Here is a 9,364-nt window from a genome sequence, read left to right as displayed (position 1 = left end):
TAATTATTAATATCCCGGGCTTTTAATTAATTCGGATTATATTCCCCGATTTGATTTTTAAATTAAATGGGCAAATAAAGCATATATTACGATTTGCTTATATATACACAAATTAAAGAAATGGAGGGGTCCGATTTGGTTTATTTTATTTATGCCCAGCCCTGCCCAGCAACTTCCAACAGCAATTGCCAATAGCGACAATCCAGCGGAGAATACCAGATAAGGCAAGGTCATTTCCCCCGCCACCCGCATCCTGTGTCTTGTACTGCTACCAAGCATGTTCCTTGGTCTTGCAGAATATAAGAGAGAGATGTCGTCGCAATATCGCTGGATCATCGTTTAGATTGTCACAACTATAAAAGGACTTCTAACTACACCTCAAGCACCTTAACCATAGCAGTCATACAAAATCGTGTTTAGCTTTGAGCCCAAGAAACACCAGCCATGGTGTTATCACAAACATAGCTAGCCGCCGAGGTGGGTATCGAGGTGGGGCAAGAAACGGCCAGGGGCTAATCTGGATTAGGCCTCGGGATCATCGTCATCCTGTAACTCCGATTCAAACGGGTACCCGACGTACAGCATATGTGCATCGGCAACTGACCGGGTGACTCAGAGGGGGAAAAAAGCCGATAGTTACCGGTACCTTGGTATCAGATATCCTGAGTCACTACATGACTCTGACGGATGGCTATCCCAAAGCATGATCATGCCGCCTCTTGTAATTTGAAGTGGCCCTTGACTCTATCAGAGCGCATGGCCATTTGCGATCACCGAGCCCTCTGGAAATGTCCTCTACCCACATAGATCCATTCAAACTTGAAGATTGGCACATCCTTTAACTGAGGACCAGCACGTGATGGCTTCTACGGATGGCCCATTCCGGGCCGTTATATACCTTCCAACAACGGAGGCGTATGATCGATGGGCTGCAGTCTACGATACCGACGGCAATTTCTTGCAGGCTCTTGATGACTTGGAAATGAGCAAACTCTTTTCCAAATTCAGAGCCGCACTAAACCCTTCAGCAAGTCCCAGAAAGCTTGTCGATCTAGGCTGTGGGACAGGTCGTAATACTGCACAGTTACTCGGGGTCGAGGACGCCACGGTTGTGGCCCTTGATGCAAGTCCTGGAATGCTAGCTGTCGCTGAAAAACGGCTGAACGATCTCGTCAAAGCAGCACAAGGCGGAGGAGCACAGTCATCGGGTCATGATAAGCTGGCAATGGGAATTTTTGATCTCTTAACTTGCGACATCCCTCCAGAAACTGCAAGACAAGCAGATGGAGTCATCAGTACCTTGGTGCTGGAGCACATTCCACTCGACACTTATTTCCGTCACGTCAGCCAAATGTTGAAACCTGATGGAGTGTTGCTACTTACAAACATGCACAGCGACATGGGCCGAATCAGTCAGGCCGGATTTGTTGACACCATGACTGGAGAAAAGGTCCGTCCCACCAGCTACGCGCATACTGTTGAGGATGTGATCACCGAGGCAAGAAGACACGGCCTGGTAGCGATCAGTGATGAAGAGACAGACAGTGCCGGGCTCATGGAAAGGGCAGTAACTGAGGAATTGGTTGAACGATTGGGCTCCCGGAGTAAAAAGTGGGTGGGAATCAACTGCTGGTTTGGCGGACTCTTAAGAAAGGTAGACGACGCATCGACGCAGATTGAAGACGGAGTATAGACGTGCGAGACGCCCACATCGTCTTATTAACAATATATTTAGGTAAACGTGGTGTTATCATGTTCAGCATCATTATCTCTATCTGGTATATTGAAGTTCTCTTCATGCTCTCGACTCTCAAACGCTCTCATACTCGTTCTTTGTGTTGCTGATTCTAAAATTCTTTTTCTTTTTTAAAAAAACAACAATGAACGCGGTGGGGAATACATCGCGGTTGTGCAATTTGTGCAGATATTGTTCACCTTTCTGGAGTCGTACACGAAGAACGCCACGGCGCAGGAAGCCAATCGCTTCGACTTCGCATATGGCTGAATCAATCACAGTCGAGGGCCGTTCATTGGTGGGAGCACAGTTCACGCTGCATGTTCCAGCCTCACGAGCAATGTGACGGTGAAAATTTTCGAGCCCCTCTTTCAAAACCTCCATCACCTTCAAATGACTCTCTATGTCCATATGATCATATCTCTGCGCCCACTTTGCTCATTGAGATGACGTCTTCTGGTGAGAGCTTTCCTGGTACTGACGTTGGCAATGCCACCGAATATCTTCTTGCGGAACTTCTAAAGGTTGTCAAGGATAAGATTGCCACTGACGATTCAGCGACCGATTGGGATCCGATTACCTTTGCATTCACGGTGCCGGTCGGCATCTTTGGTATCCTGGCCACCTTGTTTGCATTTGTTACGATCATTCAAGGCATCTTCGCGGCCAGTCCAGGGCGCAGAAAGTCCAGTCGTCGGGTCATTGGCAAATGGGCCGAGACAAGATGGACCACTGTCCTTTGGGACGAATTGCGGACTACAACCTTTGTCAAGACTCCCATTCTTCGGGCCGATTCACTGTACGAAGCGCTACAGGTTCAGATAGAGTCGTTGGGAGCAGAAACGAAAGAGTCTCTCGCACCTGTTGGAAATATTCAAGCACGTTCGAATCCAAGAGCTATGGTATCTACTGAGAAACATGTCGGCACCGGTGGCGCTACCCAAGCCAACTGGGTAAAACTTTTGGCTCAATTTCACTTGGATGACATTGAATTTCGTGAGGAAGATTTGGAGATCACTGCTACGGATCACATTCCTGATGAGCTGCGGTCCGTATACGCCTACACTGATATCCGCACCATGGTAGCTCTTGGGGCAATTGCCGGTGCGTCAAATCTAGAACCCGAGTCTGGCTCAAGTTACCCTATCTTGATTGGAACCGAGACTCAGATCGACTTTCGGCAACATCCGCTACTAGGAACGGTAGTAGCTTTCTCCCAATACGGAAAACAACGGCGTCAATTGAAGGAAATCTCTTCATACTCGGGAATGTCAAGCCGAGCCCTCATGATGGCATTACAACACAGCAATGCTGAAGTGGAATATACTCCGCCCAACGCCAACAGCAATGTATTTGGCTCACCTCGCCCCAGTGTTGATAGTATACATGTCATTAGCGCAGTCGACAGCGATGAACTGTATAAAGGAACAACACCGCAGCAAGCCAAGGAAATCATTTACGGCATCAGGGACTACAAATACTCTCGGGAATGGCACAATCACGAGGACTGTTTATGTCGCTGTGAAGGCAATTGGTATCGTTTTGCTCATCGAAACCTTTTCTGGATGTTCGTGGCAAAGGCTCCTCGCGAACCACCTCGTGTCTTTCCATCAAGCTATGTGGCAATCCGCAAATCTCTCACAACGCTCTGTCTCCAGAGCCGTTTCTGGTCTCAGCCTAGAGTCAACCAGTCTATCCACTTTCTGTACCATCCATTGTCCTCGACCGAATTGCCAGAAAGGTTTAAAGATAAGCTTGATGAGTTTCGCGGACAACTCGGCAGCTATGGAGACACCATTTGCCAGAATTGTCTACAAGTCTTGTCCGGCAATAGCGAGAGTGTGAGAGGGGCCTGGCTCCTAGAGTACTTCAATACAATACATGGCTTGCTTGAAGATCTGGACTCGACCTTGGCCATCTTGCCGATTGAAGTGGTTGGATGTCGCAAAGCGAATTTGTTTCTCACCACCTTGATTCTTCGGGAGATCAGTTGTGGGATCGAAGATGGGAATTTTAAAACGTCAAATCTGAGTTCCTGGAGGTATTTGACCTTGTCAGATACCCAGCCATTACACGAAATACACACTGCCGATGGGACCATCATGCAAGAGCACTTATATGATCTGAGACAGCTCGATATGTTTCTTTCACGAGCAAAATATCGTCAGGAAATCGAGACGTCCAGTAGCCTCTTCCTCCTCACCAATGATGGCTTGCGTAATCTGGATGCTGATCAAATACTCTCACGTCTGAAAATGATCGTAAGACAATGTGCCGCCACAGGACACTTGTTGCAAAAAATGGAGGAGGGCAAAGTATACAATGAAGATACATGGGAAAGAGACCTCTACGAAATTGTAGATGACATCATCATCTGGAAAACAATCTTGATAGGCGTCCTTTTCTGTTCTGCGCCCGACAACAGCACGATTTTCCAGTCGGCTGTCTGGAACCACGTTATTCCACTACTTTGACAGTTTCGATGCTTGCTGGCTGCGCATGGTCTCGATATTTATGAATGCAGTTCCATTTCTGCACTTTTACACAAGGAACTTCGTATATATGGCAATAATCATCTACCTTGTTTTCCGTATTTGACACTTGAAATGAGATGTATGTATTCACCTCATGCGGTCAAGAAGTCCACAATATGCTCAAACTTGGTCTGGAGACTTTACAGTGTTGTGGTCCTTCAGATACGATGTACGTGACGACAATAGGTATAAGATATTGTGCAACGATTAACAAATACCATATTTGCATCCTATACGAGATAGTCCATGATTGTGCATTGATCAGCAATTCAAGATGCAAATGCCGAGTGTAAACAGCACCATGTGAGCAGGGATCGAAGCGGAATTTCCGGAGGTTCAATCTCTGACCGCAATCTTGGCTTGAAGAATGTGGATACATCCGACACGATTTCCAACACAAGCAGTTTCACTGGGAACAAACGGCCAAGACAATCCAAGGCATGGGAAAACACTGACATGGCAATCTGATCTTGGAACTGCGAAAACAGATTGCCATGATGGATGTGCCGGGGGAAATTCCGAAGAAAGAGAGTTGCGCCGGTGCGTGGGCTGGCCTTGAGATCCGGGAAACGGGCACCAACACACCATGATTTTCTCGCTTGACGCTTCGCTTCTTTTTCCCCGCATGCTGCTGCGATGCGATGCGCGACGAGTTCAGACGGAGCGTGGAGGTGAGTGATGGGGAGGGGTTGCAATCCGTGGGGTAGCACCAAAGCATGGCTCTGGGGTTACATCCACAATGCTGCATCGTCAATCCCTGTTCGCGCCGAATACGGTCAGCCATAATCATGTTCAAGGCCTGAAATCGACACAGTCAGATCCACCCCAGAGGATTCTATCCGAGTGCTCCAGGAATCCAGATCCAATGGTGAAGCGATATTGGTGTTTGCCCGGAAAGGCCCCCGGAACCACCGAGAGAGGCTTCACACACTTGTGACCATAACGCCAAGTGTTGACGACACTAAAAAGGCGTCCCCTGTTGATCTGGACTTCGCAAGACGGCCCCGGTTGCGGGGATGACCGTTCGGATCCACGGGTTCGAGCGGAATTTCCGCTCAGCCAGTAGCCTAAGCTACTTCGTGAGGCGTCAGCAGCTAGTCGATAAAGCACTAGATCTAAGGACTACATTTGGAGCAAACCCCGGACGACTGCCCGATGCGTCGAGTCTTGTCTCTTGTGCATCAAAGGACAATTGTCAAACACATCTCACACAACACCAATCATCAGCCATGGCCCCAATACAGACCGATATCCCTCTGCAGGCTGGGCCTCAAGATCCCGAGAAGGCTGCTCTGTTCAGCACCACCGTCGTGCCGGTTGCTACGATCCCGCAGACCCCAGAGGAGCTGCTCGCAGAGTTGACACTGGAGGAGAAGGTGTCTCTCTTGTCCGGTGTTGATTTCAGAACCACTCCTGGCGTTCAGCGTCTGGGAATATCTCCTCTTTGCGTATGTATTTGATGTTTTTTGCGCCGTCAAAATCGACCCCTATTTGGATGTGGAAAAGACTAACATCTAAATAGACTAGCGATGGCATCAATGGAGTGCGGCCAGCGGCTCACGACAGTGATATGACCACAGCATGCTTTCCAAATACCACATGTTTAGCATCGACATGGGATGCCGAGCTGCTCGGAGTCATGGGCGAGCGGCTTGTGCCGGAAGCATTCGCGAAAAGCTCGCAATTTCTTCTGGGCCCTACCATTAACATTCACCGCGACGCTCGCGCGGGGCGAAACTTTGAATGCTTCAGTGAGGATCCGCTGCTTTCTGGCCAGCTTGCTGGTGCCATTGTCAACAGTGTGCAAAAGGGTGGCGTGGGATCAGTACCAAAGCACTTGGTTTGCAATGATTCCGAGTATTTGCGTCACTTTTACAATGTGGAACTGTCCGTGAATGACAGGCCAATGCGCGAGATTTACCTTGCTGCTTGGCAACATCTTCTGCGCACTAGCGACCCGGTGGGCCTCATGATGGCGTGAGTATATTTACGAGATTAAAATGTTGGAATTATACTGATATTTTGCAGTTACAACAAGGTCGATGGTGACTTCTGCTCTGAGAACAAGCCCCTGATGGACCTTGTCCGCAATGAGTGGGGATACAAGGGAATCTTCATGTCTGATTGGTTTGGTACTCACAACACAGTCGAACCTATCAAGGCAGGCCTCGACCTTGAAATGCCATTCCCAGTTTGGAGAAGGGGCAAGCTGATCGAGGCTGTCAAGTCTGGCCGCGTCACCCAGGAGGAAGTCGATGCGCGTGTGCTCAAGATGCTCGAGGTCCGTGATAGGACGAGACCGAGCCACCGCAGCGAACCCGAGTTCTCCGAGCCCAACGAAGAGACCATTAAGGTCATCCGTGACCTTGCCGCTGGAGGTATTGTGCTCTTGAAGAACGAAAACGAGACGCTCCCGGTGAAATCAGCAAAGATTGCTCTGATTGGAGAGTTTGCCAAGAAGCCCGTTGTGACTGGTGGTGGTAGCGCTTCTTGCAATCCTCAGTATCTGCTGTCTCCACATGATACCTTGAAGCAGGCGCTCAGCGGAAAGGCAGAGATTGAATACGCAGCCGGAGTCAGAACACGACGCATCATCCCCATGGCTCCCAAGGAGATTTTACTAGCAGCAAACGGCAGGCCTGGTGTGGATGTCAAGTACTTCAACGATGGAACAGAGGGGCCAGTGTTCACTGAGCAGCTGGATAAGGCTGCTGTGTGGATGTTGGGTGATGGTTACAGACCTGGCTTGGCCATTGTGGGATCTCATCTGGAAATGACGACAAAGATGACTCCACCAAGCACAGGAAAGCACACCTTGGCTGTTCGTGCAACTGGAGACTTTTCGCTCACAGTAAACGGCCAAGAGGTCTTGACCGGTAAGCAGCCAGATGTGACAACCGAGCAGACAATCTTCAACCATACTCTACTGGAGTTCCGCACCGAAGTTGAGCTCACCGGCGGCGAGCCTTGCGACATCAAGCTTCACATGAGGTCACGCGACAAGATGACTGTCAACGAGCCTACTCCTTATGCCGCCACCCTTTGTTTCGAGGAGTACTACTCGGAATCCGATGCCATTGCAGAGGCAGCCGAACTCGCCAAGAACTCTGATACTAGCATCATTTTTGCCGGACGAGATGGACAATATGAGTCGGAAGGATTTGACCTTCAGTCTATCAAGATGCCCGAGAACCAGACTGCTTTAATCAAGGCAGTTGCTGCCGCGTCAAAGAAGACCGTCCTGGTGCTGCAATCGGGCAACCCCATTGACGTCAGTGACTTTGAAGGCGACGTCGATGCAATCCTCGCCGCTCATTTCTATGGTCAGGAAGGACCTAATGCTATTGCCGATATCCTGGCTGGAAACGTCAACCCTAGTGGACGTCTGGCAACCACATGGTTCAAGTCGATTGAGGACGCGCCCAGTTTTGGCAGCTTCCCTGCCAGGAAGGAGGCCGACGGAAGTGTCACGCTCAAGTACACGGAGGGTCTGCAAATGGGCTACCGACACCCTGACGCCAGCCGCGTCAGATATCCCTTTGGACATGGATTATCATACACGACTTTCCAATACGAAGCCTTGGATGCCCGCGCGCAACAAGATGGCTCAGCTGAGCCGAAGTTGATTTGCAGCGTCAAGGTCAGCAATACCGGAAGCGTAGCTGGTCGCGAGGTGGTTCAGCTCTACGTTACACCAGCGTCAACAAGCTCGGTGTGGCGGCCACAGAAGGAGCTGAAGGGCTTCAAGAAGATACTTCTTCAACCCGGAGAGTCTAAACAGGTTGATTTCGAGGTGGATCTCAAGGTGGCATGCAGCTATTGGGACGAGGAGAAGAGGTCATGGTCGCTCGATAGTGGAGAGTATGGTGTTCTCGTAGGCAGTCTGGGCTCCAATTTCACGGTGGCCAAGTCAGAGGTCTGGAATCACTTGTAGGGTAAAACGTCTAGACTAGAATCAATTAGACCTCTTGTTTCCCACGATCTATTGCTTCCCCATGGGGTAGAACCTCGAGTGATTAAGCAACGATGCCTCGAAGCCAAGACCATACTGCACAGTGACAGATCTTTAGCAAGATGTTAGTGTCGATCCCCTGGTGGATATTCTTTTACTGGCTTTCATCTGTGTATAATTCTGAGGAGAAGCCAAGATCTGTACGTATCGAATCTGGGGTTTCCCCAGAGTTGGTGGCTGAAGCCACTTTGGGGTTGTTGGAGAAGCTATTACAAGCCAAGTTTGCTGCCATACACCTTGGCCGGCTTTGCTATGGCTTGATTGGTCGAATCTCCGGCGGAGCTCGATTGCACGCACACTAAGACGCCCGGGATTTCCGAGCCACGCAGCGGTGCAGATCCCAGATACCAAGGCGGCCCTCAGCCGAGTATTCATCATAGATAATACGGAATATTTGGAGATGTGTGTGATTTTTATCATGAATACGTCTTGGCTAATGATACTCTTTCCCCACTGACCGACAGACGCCTGCATCATTGGCAAGGCGGGCCGTCAGGTAACCGAAACGGCTTGACGTCAAACTGCTTGATCATGTTGCAGTTGCTCCTCTTTTCTGCGTTGCCGCGTCGCAGCAAATCTGCACATGTTGTTTGAGAACTCTATATACCGGATTCCCCATATCAGCTGTACCATGAAACTGCCGTAAAAGGTCAATTCATTATAGCGCAGTATTACAAATGCCAGTGTGACACTCGTGGTGATTGTCATTGGTGGCCAGGACGCGTCATTATACTCCAGGAGTCCAGGTCATACCAATGAATAAGCCACCAGCTGAACAGATAAAAATCCCAATGCGGCTACGACAGAAACTTGGTACAATCTCCACATCAATGCTCCGATATCACGCCGCACACCTATAGAGCCTGGATCCTGGCGAAGGGCGACGAAACATTTCTTTTGCAAGCTTAGGAATCCTGAGTCAGGACGGAGGCGTGCGGAGAGGAGGGACTTCCCCCGCATTTCAACAAATTTCTTGGGGGGAAACGAGTCTAGACATCCCAGACCGTTTACTAATGGGTTAGTCTGAAAAAAAAAAAGATAGCCTCAAAGATCGTGTGTGTGTGTGTGTGTGTGTGTGTGTGT

General features: G+C 49.5%; 3 protein-coding genes across 3 annotated transcripts; all 3 read left to right on the top strand.

Moving 5' to 3' along the window:
- Positions 1-859: 859 nt before the first annotated feature.
- On the top strand, positions 860-1,693 carry PFICI_00781 (uncharacterized protein; the record flags this gene model as incomplete). The annotated part of the gene is made up of 1 exon (XM_007829362.1): positions 860-1,693. The coding sequence occupies one exon, from the start codon at positions 860-862 to the stop codon at positions 1,691-1,693; it is 834 nt and encodes a 277-aa protein (XP_007827553.1).
- A 488-nt stretch (positions 1,694-2,181) lies between these two features.
- Positions 2,182-4,209, top strand: PFICI_00780 (uncharacterized protein; the record flags this gene model as incomplete). The annotated part of the gene is made up of 1 exon (XM_007829361.1): positions 2,182-4,209. The coding sequence occupies one exon, from the start codon at positions 2,182-2,184 to the stop codon at positions 4,207-4,209; it is 2,028 nt and encodes a 675-aa protein (XP_007827552.1).
- Positions 4,210-5,498: 1,289 nt separating this feature from the next.
- PFICI_00779 (uncharacterized protein) lies at positions 5,499-8,203 on the top strand (the record flags this gene model as incomplete). The annotated part of the gene is made up of 3 exons (XM_007829360.1): positions 5,499-5,717; positions 5,792-6,246; positions 6,298-8,203. The coding sequence occupies 3 exons, from the start codon at positions 5,499-5,501 to the stop codon at positions 8,201-8,203; spliced, it is 2,580 nt and encodes an 859-aa protein (XP_007827551.1).
- Positions 8,204-9,364: the final 1,161 nt, after the last annotated feature.

Source organism: Pestalotiopsis fici (assembly GCF_000516985.1).
Source record: "Pestalotiopsis fici W106-1 unplaced genomic scaffold PFICI_Scf_1, whole genome shotgun sequence".
In the NCBI taxonomy this organism is placed as follows: domain Eukaryota; kingdom Fungi; phylum Ascomycota; class Sordariomycetes; order Amphisphaeriales; family Sporocadaceae; genus Pestalotiopsis; species Pestalotiopsis fici.
This window is presented reverse-complemented; position numbering and strand designations above follow the sequence as displayed.